Source organism: Mustela erminea, chromosome 8 (assembly GCF_009829155.1).
Source record: "Mustela erminea isolate mMusErm1 chromosome 8, mMusErm1.Pri, whole genome shotgun sequence".
Lineage (NCBI taxonomy): Eukaryota > Metazoa > Chordata > Mammalia > Carnivora > Mustelidae > Mustela > Mustela erminea.
The window spans coordinates 31701020-31720582 of record NC_045621.1 but is presented as its reverse complement, the minus strand read 5'-3'; the positions used below and the strand labels follow the sequence as shown (position 1 = coordinate 31720582).

General features: G+C 45.7%; 1 protein-coding gene across 1 annotated transcript in view; it reads right to left on the bottom strand.

The window, feature by feature from the left end:
- Window positions 1-12001, bottom strand: part of SGPP2 (sphingosine-1-phosphate phosphatase 2) — a 105466-nt gene extending 93465 nt beyond the window's left edge. Inside the window, exon 1 of the mRNA XM_032354952.1 lies at window positions 11783-12001. Within this exon, the coding sequence (XP_032210843.1) occupies window positions 11783-12001 (219 nt within the window). The remainder of the gene's footprint in view (window positions 1-11782) is intronic.
- Window positions 12002-19563: the final 7562 nt, after the last annotated feature.

Sequence of the window (19563 nt, the reverse complement as noted above, 5' to 3'; positions counted from 1 at the left end):
AACCTTTCATCAGTTTCCCAGATTAAAAGGAAGGAGCTAACACAAAAACAAAAACAAAACAAAACAAAACAATAACAACAAAAAGTTAGGCTAAAAGAACACATAGCCAGGTAAAGTCATCAGGGATAAAATGACCCCAGTTGTGATTGTATTTCTGCCAAGAAAGAAAAGGTTGAGTTTAGCACAGCCTTACATGCTTCGTTCAACAGGTGGTATTAAGTAGCTGCCATGTTTGGCCCTGGGGGTGCACAGGAGAAAGAGGGATCTGACCCCTGCCACTACCTACCCGTCCCCATTCCCAACTACACAAAAGTGATAAAACTCATGATCTGATCGAAGTTATGGGCACGCCCTCGAAGCAGCAGGGGACCAGCGCACACCGCTCACAAGGAAAGACCCACACAGGCCTCTTCCAGGGAGAGGAGTCTGTTCCGTGATGCCTCAGGAAGCAAGGAGATGTGCTCAGAGGCCGTACAACAGTCACCATCCCTGGGCACCACCCCCCTCCGCCCCCAGCTGTTCCATCCCGAAGGCCAACAGTGCCTCCAGCACCTGCCCTCCGAAGTGGAGCCAACCACACTCAAGATGGAGCTTCTTTCTCCTTTTGGGAGTTTTCTCTTCGACTTCTTACCATGGCCGTGGAGTTGCTGCTCTCCTCGATACTGTGAGCTTCTTCTTCTTCTTTTTTTTTTTTTTAAAGATTTTTTATTTATTTATTTGACAGAGAGAGATCACAAGTAGGCAGAGAGGCAGGCAGAGAGAGAGAGAGGAGGAAGCAGGCTCCCTGCTGAGCAGAGAGCCCGATGCGGGACTCGATCCCAGGACCCTGAGATCATGACCTGAGCCGAAGGCAGCGGCTTTACCCACTGAGCCACCCAGGCACCCCGATACTGTGAGCTTCTACTTTCCTACTGCTTTCTCTGGCTGAAGGGTTCTGCCTGTGGCCTCCTTTCTCTCTCTGAAACTCACCACCACTCCACCATTTCCGTCCCTATTTGTGGGTCCTGCATTCAGACTCCCTCCGGGTGAAATGCGATTGGTGCCATCAGTCACTCTCCCCTGGGCAATGGCCCACTTGGGTGAGGTCCTCACCTCAGGCCACGTCATCAGACGTTGAACAGCCTATAGAAGGCTTCCAATGAGTAGAGGGCTGCTCCCCAATCCAATCAGTTTGGAGCCATAATGATGGGGTCCCAGGATGGGTCCCATTGTCCCAAACTATGGTATGAAAATTGGTGAAAGGAAACCTCCTTTGGAATGGAACCAGCGACCTGCAGGAGGAGCTCTCATACCCTACCACTCTTCAGCCAATTGCAGACGCAACCCAAAACAAACCTGCAAGTCCAGACCACCCCAGCAAGAGGAAGAAAGGTTTTCTCCAGGCCAAGCAACAGCCCAGCCAATGAGAGCTGTCACAACTCAGCCAATGAAAAGCCACTATACTTCAAACTTCTCGTTTATGCCAATGGACTTTTTGTTTCTAACAGCCTTCCCAACCCCCCTCTAAGCTCTGTAGAGTGTTCCTCTCCTCTGTTTTGTTGTAGTTTGGTTTTGCTGGAGTTTCCTTGTCCCAAATTGCAATTCTTTGCTCTTCCTGAATAAAGCCATTTTCGTTACAAAGTTACTGTTTAATTTGTAAGATTAACAAGACAAACCTATGCCTTAAGAAACCATTAGTGGTCTCTTTCCTCCTAAGAGTTTGAGGGTGAAGGTGCCACTCAAGGGTATCACAAAAAAATCCAAACAGATATTAAGACTTGATTTCATGTTAGCACCATGTCCGCTGCTGTTGGAACAGAACATCGTCATTTCCTTTCCTTTTTTTTTTTTTTAATTTTATTTATTTATTTGACAGACAGAGATCACAAGTGGGCAGAGAGGCAGGCAGAGAGAGAGGAAGGGAAGCAGGCTGAGCAGAGAGCCCTATGCAGGGCTGGATCCCAGAACCCTGGGATCATGACCTGAGCCAAAGGCAGAGGCTTAACCCACTGAGCCACCCAGGCGCCCAGAACATTGCCATTTCTTAAATGTTTCAGCACCAGGCTCCTCCCATACTCCGCAAATTCATCCCACACATCGCCATTCAATCCCACACTCTTTGTGATGGAGCACAGTGACACCCCAAGAACCTTTCTTATCACGATGCTCCATCACTAATTCTGATTTGACACATGGCATGGAATTGATTTGCCATCCCCCTGTTTACAGGATGAAGACCAAATTCTGCAGGAAGCCACGTTCAGGCTCCAGCCTAAAACTCTGGCTCAAGCCCCAAACTTCAGCTGGTATAACCATTCCAGTTTCTTTATGCTACCCGGGCTGGATACTTCCCATTTGTCCTTCTGGGTCCACCCTACACCCTTCTCCACGGAGGCTGACCTTCGTGTGGGGCCATAGGCAGGCTCCCAGTCTCCCTGGCTTCTGATTGAATTTGGCCCAAGGAAGGCACTGGCAGCATAGGAGCGGGTGTGTGGAGAATGACTTGGAGGTAGAGTTCCTCTACTCCTCCAGCCTGACTGTGGCTGTTTCTCTACTAAAGGCAGCTCCTGTCAGGGGTCTCTCTCTGACAGCTAATTGCTCAATGAGGCTGGCCTTACCAGAACCAATGTTCTCCTCTTGCCATTTTAGACTGACAGTCATCTGCTCCTAGATGCTAATCCTTCCTTGTTGGTTTTTCCAACACCACCTACAACTTTGTAAATGATCCCATCTTTGAATTTCCTTCAATTACCTACCTCTTTTTAGAAAAATTTAAAAAGACTTTTAAAATTTTATTTAAATTTAAAATTTTTATTTTAAATTTTATTTAAATTTATTTATTTATTTTTAAAGATTTTATTTATTTAAGAGAGAGAGAGAGAGGCAGTGAGAGAGAGCATGAGCAGGGGTCGGGGAGACAGAGAAGCAGGCTCCCTGCAAGCAGGGAGCCTGAAGTGGGACTCGATCCTAGGACCTTGGAATCATGCCCTGAACTGAACACAGACACTTAAATGACTGAGCCACCTAGGTACCCCTAGACTATATATATTTTTTAAGATTTTATTTATTTATTTGATAGACAGAGATCACAAGTGGGCAGAGAGGGAGTTAGAGACACAGAGAGGGGGAAGCCAGCTCCCTGCTGAGCAGAGAGCCCAATGCAGGGCTCTATTCCAGGACCCTGGGATTATGACCTGAGCTGAAGGCAGAGGCTTTAACACTGGGCCACCCAGGCGCCCCTAGTTTTTAAGACAGTTTTTAATTTGCAGAAAAATTTGATGCATTTTAATTAAATTCCATACTTTCTTCAGACTTCCTTAGTTTTTACCTAACATCCTTTTTTATCTATTCCAGGGTCCCATCCAGGATACCACAATGACCTTTAGCTATCATGTCTTCTTGGACTACTCCTGGCTGTGACATTTGTCAGACTTTCCTAGTTATTTACAGCCTTGGCAACTTTGAAGAGGATAGGCCAGGTATTTTGCAGGATGCCCCTCAACTAGGATTTGTCTGGTGTCTTTCTTGTGATTAGGCTGAGGGTGTGGGTTTTCAACAAGACCATTCTGGTGAAGTGCCATGGTCAACGTGTATCAAGAGTACATAATTTCGACATGCATCAAGAGCACACAGCATCACCGTGGCTTACACTGTTGACGTTAACCGTGATGACCTGGCTGAGGGGGTGTCTGCCTGGAGTCCGTACTGTAAAATGACTCCTCTGTGGCCCACACTTAAGGAGAAGGACATTATGTTTCTCCTCCCTGAAGTAGAATTTATGGATATTTCCTTTCTTTCTTTCTTTCTTTCTCTTTTTTTTTGAGGTAAAATATGCGAAACATAAAGTTTGCCATGTATTTATTTATTTAAAAGATTTTATTTATTTGTCAGAGAGAGACAGCACAGCAGGGGGAGCAGAAGGCAGAAGGAGAAGCAGGCTCCCCTCTGAGCAGGGATCCCAATGAGGGACTGAATCCCAGGACCCTGAAATCACAAACCAAGTTGAAGGCAGCTGCTTAACTGAACGAGCCATCCAGGCATCCCCAAATTTGCCATTTTAACCATTTTTTAAGGGCTCAATTACCCCTTAGTCTGTTTCCTGCTGAGAATCTTACTCTACCCAGTCTCCGTGTTTCACTCTTCACCAAAAATGGCAAGGTGCCTTTATGTTTTATCACTTAAGATTCCTAGGTAAAGAAAGGAGATTCTCATAGTTTCTTTTTTTAAAGATTTATTTATTTATTTATTAGAGAGAGAAAGTGCACATGTGAGCAGGGGAAGGGCCAGAGAGAAAGGGCGAGAGGAAGAATCTCCAGCAGACTTCCCGCTGAGCACGGAGCCAGACCCTGGACTGAGCCACCCAGGTGCCCTGAGATTTTCACATTTTCATCTGTTTGACTCTTATTGTTCTTTTAGTCCCCACTCAAGACTTCATGAGCTCCTCCAGGGATGGTGAGCTACTCCTGTTATTGTCTCCCTGGCCACAAACTTATCCTATTATTATTATCAGCCTATCATTATTATTATTATTAGCTTCATATCCTAATATTATTATGAGCCTACATATTCTATTCTTGTATTCTTTACATTGTGTCATTTTCTTTGTGGCTTTCCTCTGACAGGAATTAGATCTTATTTATCTTTGGATCTTGAAGGATGAGGACAATCCAAGAATCAGTGTAGCTGATTAAGAAATGTTGGTTGGCATATGATCTCACTCATATGCGGAATTTAGGAGAGAAAGCAGATGCACATATGGGAAGGGGGAAAAGAAAAAATGGAAAGAGGGAAAAAAACATAGAAGACTCTTTAACATAGAGAACAAACTGAGGGTGGCTGGAGGGAGGTGGGTGGGGAAGGGGCTAGATGGGTGATGAGGAGGAAGTAGGGTGCTTGTTAAGTGATGAGCTCTGGGTGTTACATGTAAGTAATGAATCACTGATTTCTACTCCAGAAACCCTATTGCATCATATATTAACTAACTAAAATTTAAATTAAAAAAAAAAAGAAATGTTGGTTGGAAATAAAGGAAGATAATATGAGATAAAAACGAAAGTGGCTTATTGGAGTGCCTGGGTGGCTCAGTTGGTGAAGCATCTGATCTCAGGGTTGTGGGATTGAGCCCCACACTTGGCTCCACGCTCAGGGCAGAGTCTGCTTGAAATTATCTCTCTCTCTCTCCTTCTGCCCCTCCCCCTGCTGTCACATGCCCTTATTTTTTATTAAATAAGTAAAATCTTAAAAAAAGAAAAAAAAAGATGCAGGGGTGGTCTATTTTCACCAAAGATCACCACAGATCACCACTAGTATGTACTAGTGGTGAGGGGCTGGAAAAACCTGCACTCACAGTTACTTATCCTAGTACCCCTGTTCTGCGGACAGCTTAGTGTTGAAGGCCATAGTATGTGTATTTCTACCCAGCAGTCCCATGGCTGGAAATTTAAATTAAAAAGACAATCAAAGACTGAAATCAGTCTTGGCAATGATTTTTTTGGATTTGACACCCAAAGCAAAGGCAAGGAAAGCAAAAACAAACAAGTGCGACTACATCAAATTAAAAAGCTGCTGCACAGCAAAGGAAAACATTAACAAAATGAAAAGGCAATCTACCACATGGGAGAAAATACTGGCAAATCATATAAGTGATAAGGGGAATTGTTTTTCAAATAATCCCATTAAAATGGGCAGAGGATCCGAATAGACATTTTTCCAAAGAAAACATTCAGATGGCCAACAGACACACAAAAAGATGTGCAACATTACTCAGCATCAGGGAAATGCAAATCAAAATGATGATGACATATCCCCTCACACCTGTTAGAAGGGTTATTATCCAAAAGGCAAAAACAACAAGTGTTGGCAAGGGTGTAGAGTAAGGGGAATCCTTGTGTACTGCTGGAGAGAATATAAGTTGTCACTATGGAAACAACATGGAAATTCCTCAAAAAACTAAAAATAGGGGTGCCTGGTGGGCTCAGTCAGTAGATCATGCAACTCTTGATCTTGGGGTTATGAGGTCAAGTCCTATGTTGGATGTCAAAATTACTTAAAAATAGAACCTTGAGGGGCACCTGGGTGCCTCAGTCAGTTAAGTGTCTGAATCTTGATTTTGGCTCAGGTCATCCTCTTGGGTCATGGAATTGGGCCCCACATGGGGCTCTGTGCTCACCAGGGTGTCTTCTTGGGATTTTCTCTCTCCCTTTCCCTCTGCCCCTCCCCCCTGCTCTCTTTCTCATAAATGAATGTCTTAAATATAAAAGAAAATAAAATCTTTTTAAAGATTAAAAATAGAAATACCATATGATCTAGAAATTCCATCTCTGAGTACTTATCTGAAGAAAAAGAAAACATTAACTTGCAAAGATATCTGCACCCCCATGTTCATTTCAGCATCATTTTCAACAGCCAAGATTTGGAAACAACTCTAGTCTCTATGGATGTATGGATAAAGAAAATATGCCACACGCGCACACACACACGCACACACACCACACATACACACACATACCCCCACACCAAACACACCACACACACGCACACCATACACATACACCCAAACACACCACACACCACACACACACCACACACACACACACCACACACAAACACACACACCACACACACACACACACACACACACACACCACATACACACCACACACACACAGACACACACACACATACCACATACACACCACACACACCACACACACACACACACACTGTAATATTCACCATAAAAAAGAAGGAAATCTTGCCATTTGTGAGAATATGGGAGGTGGAACTTGAGGGCATTATGCTAAGTGAAATAAGTCAGAGAAAAACAAATACGGTATGACCTCATGTATATGTGGAATATAAAACAAACAAAAAACCTGCACTCATAGATGAGGAGAAGAGACTGGTGGTTGCCTGAGGTGCTGGGGGCGGGAGTTGGTGAAATGGGTGAAGGTGGTGACAAAATACACCCATAAAGTTACAAAATAAATAAGTCTTGTGGGTGTAATGTACGGCACGGCAACTACAGTTAATAATGTATATTTGAAAGTTGCTAAGAGGGTAGATCTTAAAAGTTCTCATCATGGGGCGCCTGGGTGGCTCAGGTGGCTAAGCGCCTGACTCTTGGTTTTGGCCCAGGTCATGACTTCAGGGTCTTGAGATTGAGCTCCTTGAAGGGCTCCATGTTCAGCTCGGAGTCTGCTTGAGATTCCCTCCCTCCCTCTCCTTCCCCCTCGGTCCCTCCCCTGGGTTGCATGCTCTCTCTCTCTCTCTCATTCTTTAAAATAAATAAGTAAAATCTTTTAACAAAAAAGTTAAAAATAACACAAGAAGGAAAAACTGTAATTATGGGTGATGATGGATATTAACTAGACTTGCTGTGATCATTTCACAATACAGTATTTACAAATAATGAATCATTATATTGTACACCAATAATTAATACAATATTATGTGTTAATTACATCTCAATTAAAAGAGACAATCAAGATATATGGAAAGATACTTATATAAAGATGTTATTTTTAATGCAAAAACTGGAAAAAACCTAAAAGCCCAGCAACAGGCCAACTAAATTATAGTTTATCTATGCTATAGAGTAGCAGACAGCCCCTAAAAATCAGGTTGAACATTTACTGCATGATTACCTTTGGGCAGTGGTATAATGGCCATGGATTTAATTTTTTATTTGTCTTTTTCCAATTTTTCTCATCTGAACAGTATCTGTAACTAGAAAAAAAAAACCAAGGTACCTTTTCAAAGTGGCTTATTTTACCGTTTCAAACCTGAACATTAAAGAAAATCAAAACTTGAAGTTCAGCCTGTTGGCCAGTGGAGTCATAAGCCAGAATGTCCCAGTGGCCATGACTGCTGCCTCCAGTACCACCATTCTCATCCTGAACACACTAAGTGTGGTGGGTCCCAGGAGAAGGGAGCTTCCCACCTCTGTCTGCCATTTCTCCAGACCCCACTTCTCACCTGGACCCTGGACACTGGTTTGTTGTGTTTTCAAGGTTCCTCTGACTGATTATATTGTGCAGCCGCAGGTGGAAACCCATGGTTCTATTCCACTCTGCCCGTCTACAGATGAGACCCAGAGAAGTTCAAGGTGACATGAAGGTGGAGCCAGATCCAGGTCTCCTGATTGCAAAGATGGTTCTTTTTACTAGAGCAAGCCAACAAAGGAAGGGTGGCTTTTTGTAGATTGACAGACCTGGGGGTCCCCAAATATTTCAAAATAGGGATGCAAGGACTTCTCTAAATACCTCAACCCAACTGTAGAACTATGCCTGAAAAAATAGTTATCAAAAGGTATTTATGGAACACAGTACAATTTGGAAAGATCACTCCAGTCTAACGTAATGATAGGGAAAGGCTCTGCAAAGTCTGTCTTAATGCAACTATGTTGAGTAAGCAAAGATGATAAAAATCAAAATACCATTCTATCCGAGGCTGGATTTACCCCAGGACAAACAAACACTATTCTAACCAGAACTTTGCCCTTCTCCTCGGTCCCAGGATCCCTGCTTCTTGATCTTGGGTACTGCCAGGAATGTCCTCCTACGGTTACCCTTGCAAACCAGTTATCCTTGCGCTCTGAAAGCAACGTGTTCCCTTTCCAACCAACCTCTGCCCAGCTCCCAGCCATGCCCAACACCTCACACCTTCACAGTGAGATAGATAAAATCCTGGAAGGTGCACAGAAGAGAGCAGTTTAGACCTGAGCATCGAAAGACCTGCTTGTGTGAAAGTCTGGGAAGTCCTCAACAAAGCCTTTAACGCTTCAGGACTCAGATCTGTCCGTGAAAGGCAGGACTAGTGAGCAGCCTCTGAGGTCCACTCCGGCTTATTCAATGACAGCTTTGTGCAATCCCAGCCTAGCCCTGGTTTGTAAAGGATGTAGTTAATCTTTAACTTAGCAGTGCATGGTGTTACGTGAAAATTGGTCCCGGAAGTCATTACTTGTTTCTGCATTTGTCCTGTTTTAAGGATTAAAATAAATACAGCAAATGTGCGAGGTGAGAAAAATTAGATGTGTTGCATTCTGAAGTCACCCAAATGAAGAAAACACTTCTCTACTGTTAGGAGGGTCTTAAATCAGTGTCCACATGCTTCCTGATTTCTAGGCTACATGGAAAACATTTGATTTTCCATAGTTACTCTTCAATTTTAAAAAATCTTTAATCTCTTATTTTGAATTTTTAGCTCTCTCTTACTTTTTCATGATCTATAGTGAGTCAAGTCGTGTTTGGGATGGGAAGGGGGAAACCCCTACCACGCTGCTTGCTGAAGCAGCAAGATGAGTCTTTGCAAGAAATCTGCTTATCTTGCTTTTTACAGGGCAGATTTTATATTACAGTCTGCACTCATTTATTCCCCAAATTCACTGAGCTCCCACGTGAAGAAAATAATGAGCACACCAGGCAAGTTTCCTGCATTCTCAGAGCTTTTCACCCACTGGAGAAGACTGACGATAATCAGGAACCACCCCCCTCTCCAAAGGCATATTTGCATAATGTGATAAACGCTGTAATGAAGAATCACCAGAAACAAAGGGAACCTCTAAAACATGGAGTGAGACTCAAAGGTGAGCAAAAGAGTCTCTTGAAGAGCTGACCTTTGAAACTGAAGGATGAGTGGGGTTATTTGAAGAAAGGAGAGGCAGCTCAGGCCTGCCACAGGTTGGGCGGAGGTTAAAGGCCACAGGGAAGAATGGCTTGTTGGAGAGAAGTTTCCCAATTGTCCCCTTAGAGTCCTATTAAGGATCCAAGACAGGTATGAATCATTTTCCTATTGAACCCTCTCTACATTTGCAAAATATTAATCTCCCGAAGTCACCTGAAACAGACCCGCCTTTTAAAACATTCACTAGGGGCGCCTGGGTGGCTCAGTGGGTTAAAGCCTCTGCTTTCGGCTCAGATCGGAATTCCAGGGTTATGGGATGGAACCCCTGCATCGGGCTCTCTGCTCAGTGGGGAGCCTGCTTCCTCCTCTCTCTCTGCCTGCCTCTCTGCCCACCTGTGATCTCTGCCTGTCAAATAAGTAAATAAAATCTTTAAAAATTAAAAAAAAAATGAAAAAAATAAAAACATTTACTAACCTCTCATGTATCAAATGCTCTCCTGGGCTATTTTCCCCCCCATCATACACCAATACAATGACTTCTCACTGTGAATCTTTAGCTTCCTCTCAGTATTTCACCGTCTATGGTGAGAAAGGTTGTGTGTTGGACGGGAAGAGAGAGACCCCTGCTATGTGGCTGGGGGCACAGGCTTTTTAAGCAGGTAGAGGTCACCTCTCTGCAAGACATCCGTTTATCTTGCTTTTAAAGGAGGAACCTTTTCCAGAATTGAGGTAATGTTTGAGCAGTTGGAAAAGCATTCACAGGAAAATGCACCCTGCTTAGCTTCTGGAATTGAAGAAACAGAGGGGAAATGTGGGGAGAGAGCATCAGAAAGCCGCTGGGGCCCCTCCCTGTGTGTTAAACGGTACCTACGTGTGTGCACAGAAGATGCCCTGCCACATTTCAGGTATGTAACTGGTTCTTAGATCCTCACTCTGTCCCATTTTTAAGACAAGGCAAGAGGAAAGCGGAAGGGGTGGAGGCAGGTCTCAAACTCATCTAAAAGTTACTAGATGTCATATGGGACAGAGAAGGAACAATTGAAAAGAAAAGAAAAGAAAAGAAAAGAAAAGAACATTATAGAGGATTTCTCTGGAGTGGAGCACACACCCCACCCTCACTCTCTCAAATAAATTTTCTAATCCAATGCCCGCAATATGCCATCCCACACTGAAGCCAGGTCTCCATCATTCCTCAGTTAGGAGATCTGGAAAGCTACACGTGAATAAATGTCACCTCCCTGTCACCGAGACAGCTCTTCATCCCTCCCCAACCCCCGCCCCCAACACAAGGAGTGGGAATCGTCAATACATTGCTTCCTTCCTCCAGTGCCACACTGTGAGCTCTCCCAGGGCGAGGGAGGCCAGCAGCCCTGGCCCGCTAGCATCTGCAGCCTGTTCGGTCCCTCCTGCCTTGAGTCTCTGTGCACCGCGATGACAACACACGCCGGCTCCCCAGAGCCGCAGTGGGTTGTATAAGCACACTCTGAACGCCTGGAGGGGAGCGCGGTGAGCTTCTCTCTCGACAGCATCTGTTCAAAGTCCCTGGTGCCAGTCACAAGAGACCCACCCGACAGGAAGGGGATGGGGATTCCGCCCCGGTGCGGGTAGGGGTGCGGTTTGTAGATCTCTCCAGGCGCAACTGAAACCTGAAGTTCTGTCCTTAGAGCTGGAAATGCGGGACAGTGAAGGGCACAGCGGGCCCCGCTACACCCCTTGAGTGCGGATCAGGCCGGGGGGAGGTGGGTGGGGGGAATGGGGCGAAAACTCAGGAATCCTGCGGGAGTCCTCAGAATTTCTCCCCAGAGAAGCCTCTACCGAAAACGCCAAGGACATTCCCCCCGCCCTTTTCAATTACGTAACTCTTACACATTTGGGAGAAAGCTCAGCAACATAAATTTCACTCATGAAAGGAGAAAGTCTAAAGACTGTGTCTAAAGCTCCTGGTGCATCTGATGTCTGAACGGACGTGGGTGCTACTTGGCAGCCTAAGGGATGGCATCCTGGTGACTGGACTCCCCGCCCCCACTCCCCTCCGTACCCGGCGCCCGCAGCCGGGTCGCTGCCGGGGATGGAGCTCGCCGGTCCCCCGCGTAGCGGAGTCCGCGGGACCCTCAAGTCCGCCGGCTGCGGCGCGGGCTGTCCCCTCCCCCACCCCCCGCGAACACCTGACCGTGGTTACCTGCGGGGCCGCGACTCTCCGCAGCCCGTTGGCCGGCCCCCCGCCGCCCTTGCCGTTGGCCGCAGGGAGCTGCCCGAGCCCCGGCGCCCGCGCCGCGCCCTCCGCGGGGCCCGCGCCGTTCTCGCGGGGGCCTTCATCCGGCGCCGGGAAGAGCCCGCAGCGGCGCTGGAAGCGGGCGACGAGCTGGGAATCCTGCAGGCTCCGCAGCAGCTCGGCCATGGTGCTCCCGGGGCCGCGCGCCAACACCGCCACGCCGATGCCCTCGGCTCGCACTGTCCCCGCCGCTCCGGCACTCGGCGGGCCGGGCACTCGGGGCGGAGGGCGGGCGGGGCCCGGGGCGCCAGCCAACAGGTGCGCCGCTCGGGTCCTAGCGCCGCCCCGCGCGCGCGGGCGCCCAGGTGGCCGCCTCCACCTTGCGCGGGGCACGTCGGCGCTCCTTGCCCTCCCCGCGGGCTCGGAAGGGCTCGGGCGGTCCCTGGCGTCCCGCCGGCTCGCAACTGGGCGGAGGCGCACAGGTGTCTAAGCCGCGCCTCTCTTTGTGCCACCGCGCCCCCGGATCCCTTCGGGCTGGTGCAGAAGTGCCACCTAATGGGGAGCACGTGGAGACCTGCGGGAGTCCTTCCTGCCATGCGCGGGCTGGTCCCGGAGTGACCCCACTTTCACTCTTGAGCCCAAGGTGAGGTCGGATTTCTTTGCAGCTTCTAGCACCCAGGCGTCTACTCCGCTCTTTCTTTGCCCGCTTCCTGGAAGAATGAGTCCTCTAAGGAAGATTCCCAAGTTTTTTCCAAACTGTGATGCAACGTCTCCCCGGAAGCCCGACCTCCTCGACCTTGCTCAAGAACTGAGGAGGTTGAAAGTATGCCCTGAATCATCCTGAGTCCTTGGTGCTGGCTCTCGTGACTGGGCAATTGGTGAACACTTTTAGACGGGTGTGGAGGAAACGCTACTCTTCCTCAGTATTCTGCATTGGGAAAGATGATGCTGCCCCTCCCTTCTACTTTTTGTCTGCTCTGCCTCCAATTAGGAAAGGGCACTGAAGAGACACAGCAAGATCGTTCACGACCTTTAGGCCCCAAGCGAACCAGGTGAAGGGCGGGGAGGAGGATTAGACATCTCACCGCACCCTTGCCTGCTTTAAGGATCTCAGCAGAAGAGGAGCAAAGGAAACTGCGATTCTCCCACGAGGGCCTCTGCACTTCTGACAAGGAGTGAGAGGTACAGTCAAATTAGGCTGAGCTGCTCAGCCTGCAACAGAAGTGCAATCCTAGTCCTGTCCTCAGTTGACAGCCATAGGCTGCGTGCTACTGGCAGCCCATGCAAAGCCTACTGAGTATTTGGTTGCACAAATGACTATCAAAAAAACACCTGCCACTTTCCCGTTTATCCAGTTGTCCTTTTGGATCAGGATGTCTTTGGGATGTAGCTTTCAAGGATGATTTGGTCTCCCTCATGCCTTGGTTTCTGTTCTCCTTCCCAATCCTGATGGAGAGCAAGATCAAGGTGACAGAGCAATGACACTTGGGAGATACTTAGTTTACAGAAGCAGCACAGGGCTAGTGTCACAACCCAGATGTATGACACATGGAGATATCCTGTCCTGGAGGCAGAAGGCTCTTCTCCCCTACATTGCTGTCATTTACAGCCCCTGGGACCAAACTCTATCCTTTAGTTTTAAAAGCTAAAGTTGGACCAGTGCAGAACCTGTTCTTTTTATGTGCGAATGAAATAGGTTCTCCCATGAAGACACTTGAGTGGTGTATCTCTGAAATTTCATGCTTCAGTTTTCCTTTCTTTCAATTAGACAGAAGTAGCAAAACGAGCATGGCTTAACGTAAGACCAAAGAATTGAGCATTCAGATAATGTACTTTGTCTCCTTGGAGGATCAAGTAATGGTTCCTGCTTCCTGTGACTTGTGATGCCACTGTGTGCCTTGGTTTTTTCGTGTGATCAAATAATAATCTGCACTTCTTATCTTATAAGGCTATTGTGAAAAATCTTTAAGTAAGCTCTATAAGGCAACCTGGTGAGATAGCTGTAGCCTTCTGTATTGTTCAGGAGCCATTCAATTTGGGAATGAATCTTCAGGAGGATTTGGCTCTGAACAATTTGAGTGAGACTGAAAAGCCAGGGACTTCTGGCAGTGATCCATAGGCTTCCCCAGATCCTCTCTTCTAGGGCATAGGCTGATGTTCTGAACATCCCATCTAACAGAAATCAATGTCCTCGGGAAGTGCTAGGCTGAAGGACTGCTCTAGCCTAACATTTAGTGGAGAAGTTACAAAAAGTTACAAGCCTGAAGTCATGCATATAAATAAATGACGTTGATGCAGAAAAATCACCTGTAGTTGTAGTTGTTGGACAGTTTAACATTAGTCATGCCTGGGAAGAATAGATTTTGCTGGTCCCCACCCCCTCCATCCCCAGGGTAGAAATCCAGGTATTAGCACTTTGGTTAATTGTGCATATATAATAATTACTAAGTGACATATTTTAAAGGGACAGCGATGGATGTATTCATTAAGCTGCTGCAACAAAAAGACCCCCAAATCCAGTGGCTTGAAGAGCACAGTTTTTTATTTCCTTTTCATATAAGAGTTCCAAGATGAGAAGTCTGGGTTAGTGGAGGCTCTGCTCCATGAAAGTGCACAGATTCATCTTATAACTCAGATTCTTTTCATCTTGACTATCACCCTTCCCTGTCCTCCCCCGCCCCCCTCCCACCCTGCAACCAAGCCCAAGGCCACTTTCTTCTTTTGCATGATTGAAGCTGGATTATGGGCACATCTGAAATCTGTGAGTATCCTGAGCAGCTGCCTGTGTTCCATCAGTAAGAACAAAGTCATATGTCCCAAGACAGGCTTGGAAATGTCATCTCTAGCAGGGCAGCCTATGTCCAGATTCAACTACATTTCTATGAAAGCAGGGAGGACAGATTTTTGGCAGACATCAGTTATGGAAATCAAACCAATGTTGGTGGAAATGTTGTAAGATAAAAATCTATGTTATAATTCAACCCATCATCTGCCCAATTTTATCTAGGCAGTCTGTCTTTAATTTGACACATTCTAAATACGCATGTGCAGATACAACTTTTTAAAAAGAAAGTGCTAAAAATAAGTAAAGTGAAAGGGAAACCTGTCATGTCTTGTTGAATCAAGATGAAGAAATTATAGGTGAGCCTGGTGGTGGGTATGAAGGAGGACACAAACTGCGTGGAGCACTGGGTGTGGCGCATAAACAATGAATCTTGGAACACTGAAAAAATGAAATTTAAAAAAATTTTTTAAAAATTAAAAATGAGGAAATTAAAATAAATTGATGTCAAAATGCCTTTTAAACAATTTTTTTAAGATTTTATTTATTTATTTGACAGGAGAAATCACAAGTAGACGGAGAGGCAGGCAGAGAGAGAGGAAGGGAAGCAGGCTCCCTGCTGAGCAGAGAGCCCGATGCGGGACTCGATCCCAGGACCCTGAGATCATGACCTGAGCCGAAGGCAGCGGCTTAACCCACTGAGCCACCCAGGCGCCCTCAAAATGCCTTTTAAATGAAAAGGTTTGGTATTAATTGCATTATCCCATTTTAAATTCTGATTTAGAGTTCTCTCTCTACAGAGAAGGTTACTTCCAGATATCAACCAAACCGTTCAGTTTTCAAGCTGACAGTATTTCTTAGATTAAGACAAACATCCAGGGTTGGGATTCTGTATTGGTTACCTATTGCTGCGAAACAAATTATCCCATTAAAAGTGGCTTAAAATAGCAGCGTTTATTATCTTGAAATTTCTGTGGGTCAGGAATCCAGAAACATCTTAACAGCGTCCTCTGGCTCTGGGTTCTGCACAAAGCTGAAGTCATCTCAAGGCTCAGCTGAAGGTAGATTAGCTTCCAAAAAAACGTAAGTGGTGGTTGGTAGTTTTCCATTCTTTGTGGGTCATTGGCCAGAGGTCACCATCTCTTCCTTGCCATATGGGTCTCTCCACAGGACAGCTCACAACCCAGCATCTTCCTTCATCAAACAGAGAGAATCAGAGACAGAGCAAGATAACGCAGTCATCTTTTATGATCTGATACTGGAGGTCACACCACAGTATCTTTTGTCACAGTCTACTTATTAGAGGCCAGTCCATAAGTCCAGCCCACATTCAAAGGGAGAAGGAATGAGACTAGAGTGTAAACAGTAGGATGTAAGGATTACCAGGAGCCATTATGGAAGCTGCTTACTACAGGTTCTCACACCTACTTTAACTTTCTAACTTCATCTTTACAATATCAATATTTATTGTCCCCCCCCCCAAATGATACATAGCCTTGGCCTCAAAGAGCTTCCATCTATTACCAAAATAAGATGCACATACACACACAAAAAATGTGCTATGACATGAGTCATATATCCAATGGTACAATGGAAGACCTAGGGCATCAGAAGACTAATTTCTAATAAAAAACTGCATGTGCCACAGTTATAATTCCCAAATCTGGGATCAGAATTACCTTACAAATCTGCCAGTTACAGACACCTTAAAGACACCTTAAAGACAATTGAAAGCAGAAATTCTTAAGTTAAGAAAGAGAAAAACAATGAAACATAAATAAATCCAAAGGCAGTCCATGGAAAAAATTAACAAAATCAAAAAACCAGTAGTATGGCAAAGAAAGAATAAAAGGGAAAAAAGATGAAAGCTTAAAATTAGAAATGCTAAGGAAAAATAATCATCAAAAGCAGAGGAAATTTTAAAAGTGTTTAGAGGGCACTTCCCATGCCCTTGTGCAAACAGATCTGAATATGCAGATGAAATAGATAATTTTTTAGAAAGAAACAACTTACCTAAAATTGGTCCCAGTAAAGAATGTCTAAGAGAGCAATTATCACAGACCAAGATAAAGGGGTTCAAATTCTCCCCCATAAAAGCACTTAACCTAGATTGTTTCACAGGGAAATTCTATCCAACCTTTAAGGAATGGATAACCTCAGTGCTACTTATTCTAGAAGAAAGAATTTTTCAAAATTCCTGTTATTAAAGCCATTATGATATTGATCTTAAAATTGAAAGAGCACCAAAAGAAAAACAACAGAATACTCTCACTGGTGAGTGGGGTTCAAAATCTTGATATCAACAGCTGAAATCCAACAGTCCATTTAAAGAGGAAGGTATTGTGGCTAAATGCAATTGGTTCCTACGATAGCATGAATAAGCGTTGTTAAATAACAAAAAAACCCACCAATATTATCCATCATATTAATAGTGATAAGAAGAAAAGTCATATGATTTATTATATACATTGAATTGTGTTTCCCTGCCTCCAAAAGATAGTTGAAGTCCTAGCACCCAGTACCTCAGAATGGGACCTTCTTTGGAAATAGGGTCGCAGCAGGCGTAGTGAGTTAAGATGAGGTCATACTGGAGTAGCACAGGCCCCTGATCCAATGTGCCACGCGTGCTTCTAAGAAGACAGGCACACAGGGAGAACACCATGGAGGATGAAGGCAGAGATCTGAGTTACACAGCTGTAAGGAAGATGGCTGGCAAACCACGAGAAACTAGCAACCAAAGGGGTTTGGGAAGGACAAGCCCCTACCAATACCCAGAGCTCAGGCTTCCCCCATCTAGAACTGTGAGTTAAAGAATTCTATTGTTGCGGGGCGCCTGGGTGGCTCAGTGGGTTAGGCCTCTGCCTTCGGCCTGGGTTATGATCTCAGGGTCCTGGGATCGAGCCCTGCGTCCGGCTCTCTGCTCCGTGGGGAGCCTGCTTCCCTCTCTCTCTGTCTCTGCCTGCCTCTCTGCCTACTTGTGATCTCTGTCAAATAAGTAAATAAAATCTTAAAAAAAAAAAAAAAAGAATTCTATTGTTGGAAGCCACCCAGTTTGCAGTACTGTGACAGCAGCCCTGGGAAACTTGGACAGGCTCGTTTGGACACATGCAGAAAAGTTATGTGACAGAAGTCAACACGCGTTCTTGTCAAAACCCCTCAGTAAAATAGAAATGGGTGTCGTGTCTGCGTTGGAAGGTACTTGTGTTTGGTTGGAAGAGAGAGTTCCCAGATTGAGTAATGGAGTGACGTGAGGAAGAGAAATTTCATCCTGAGGTAAGCAGGGGGACGCAAATGGCAATTAAAGTTTGTGGTAGATATGGGGTGCCTGGCTGGCTCAGTGGGTTAAAGCCTCTGCCTTCGGCTCAGGTCATGATCTCAGGGTCTTGGAATCGAGCCCCGCATCGGGCTCTCTGCTCAGCGGGGAGCCTGCTTCCCCCTCTCTCTCTCTGCCTGCCTCTCTGCCTACCTGTGATCTCTGTCTGTCAAATAAATAAATAAATAAAATCTTAAAAAAAAAATTGTGGTAGATGTTTGACGTCATGCAAAGCTACTGGAGAGCAAACGAAGAACCTGTGAAAAGCTGTGTTACCAGATGGTGACTGGGGAGGCTGGCTAGGAGATGAAGGGCAGCTGAGGCAGGGAGAAGCTGGGGGTGGGAGCTTCGTCCCAGGATCCTGTCAGGAATTCAGATTTCCCAAAGGACTGTCTCAAGTGGGATTTTACTTCATTGCATAGACAAGCAAATGTGAATCTACGGTTTGTTTTTTTGGATACAAATAGTCACATTCCTTACATAATGTTCTCAGTCTTGCTTCTTTTACATATTATATAACTAGAGATTGTTCCGTATCAGTGGAAGAGGCGCTGTACTTTACCAGTCATCCACTGATGAACATTTGGGGTGCTTCTGAACAACACTATTCTTGACGTGGATGTCATGTTCAGCTCTGGTCCAGTGTTCACCAAGGTGCCAGACAGAGCAGACTCTGGTCCCGGAGTACCTTTGGAAGCCCGCAGGACAACCGTGTGGGTAGAGAAAGGGACCAAACCTGGTCTGAAAACCCTGTTCCACCCAAGGTGAACTGGGTGGGTATGTTCTCAGAGCAGTAGAGAATCTTCCCAGTAAAGGCAGTTATAGGATGACTGCTCGCCCTTGTCTACCAAGGTTATTGTAGTGAGAGCTATATTATTAACGCAAATAATAATAACCTCCATGGATCGAATAAGTACTGTGTTAGTTTCCTAGGGCTGCTGTGGCAAATGACCATTATCTGAATGGCTGCAGACAACAAACATTTATTCTCTCCGACTTTCTGGAGGCCAGAAGTCCACAACCAAGGTGTGGGCAGGCTAGTTTCCTTCCTGGGAGCTCACAGGGAGGATGTGCGGCATGCCTCTCCTTGTTTCTGGTGACCGCTGGCAAACCTTGGTGACCCTTGGCTCATGGGAGTACTGCTCCAATTTCTCTGCCGTCGAATGGGTTCTCCCAGAAAGACAGTAGGTACACTTACTAAGATCAGACACTGTTCCAGGCTGGGGGGGTTACATAAGTTTAACAACAACAACAACAACAACAACAACAAAGTCTTTGGATCATGAAACTTATACTTTGGTAGGGAGCACAGCTAAAAAGAAATCAAGTAATATGTAGTTTTAGGGAGGGGTAGGTGCTGTGACGAGGGACAAGGGGCTGGGAAGGGGAAAGACATATTTAGGTAAGCTCGTTACCTCTGAGACTGGATATTTGTGTAAAGACCTGAAGGAAAAGAAGGGGTCTGTCCTACCAAGACCAGATAGGGCCATGTAGGCTGTCATAAGAAGTAATACTCCCACTCGACAGATGAGAAGACTGAGGCTTGGAGAGAAGAGACATGCCCAAAGCTCACAACTGATACATGGCAGAAGGAGGACTCAGTGCAGGGCCCGGTCGACTCCAAAGTGCCCTCTTTCTGTTACTACGTTCACA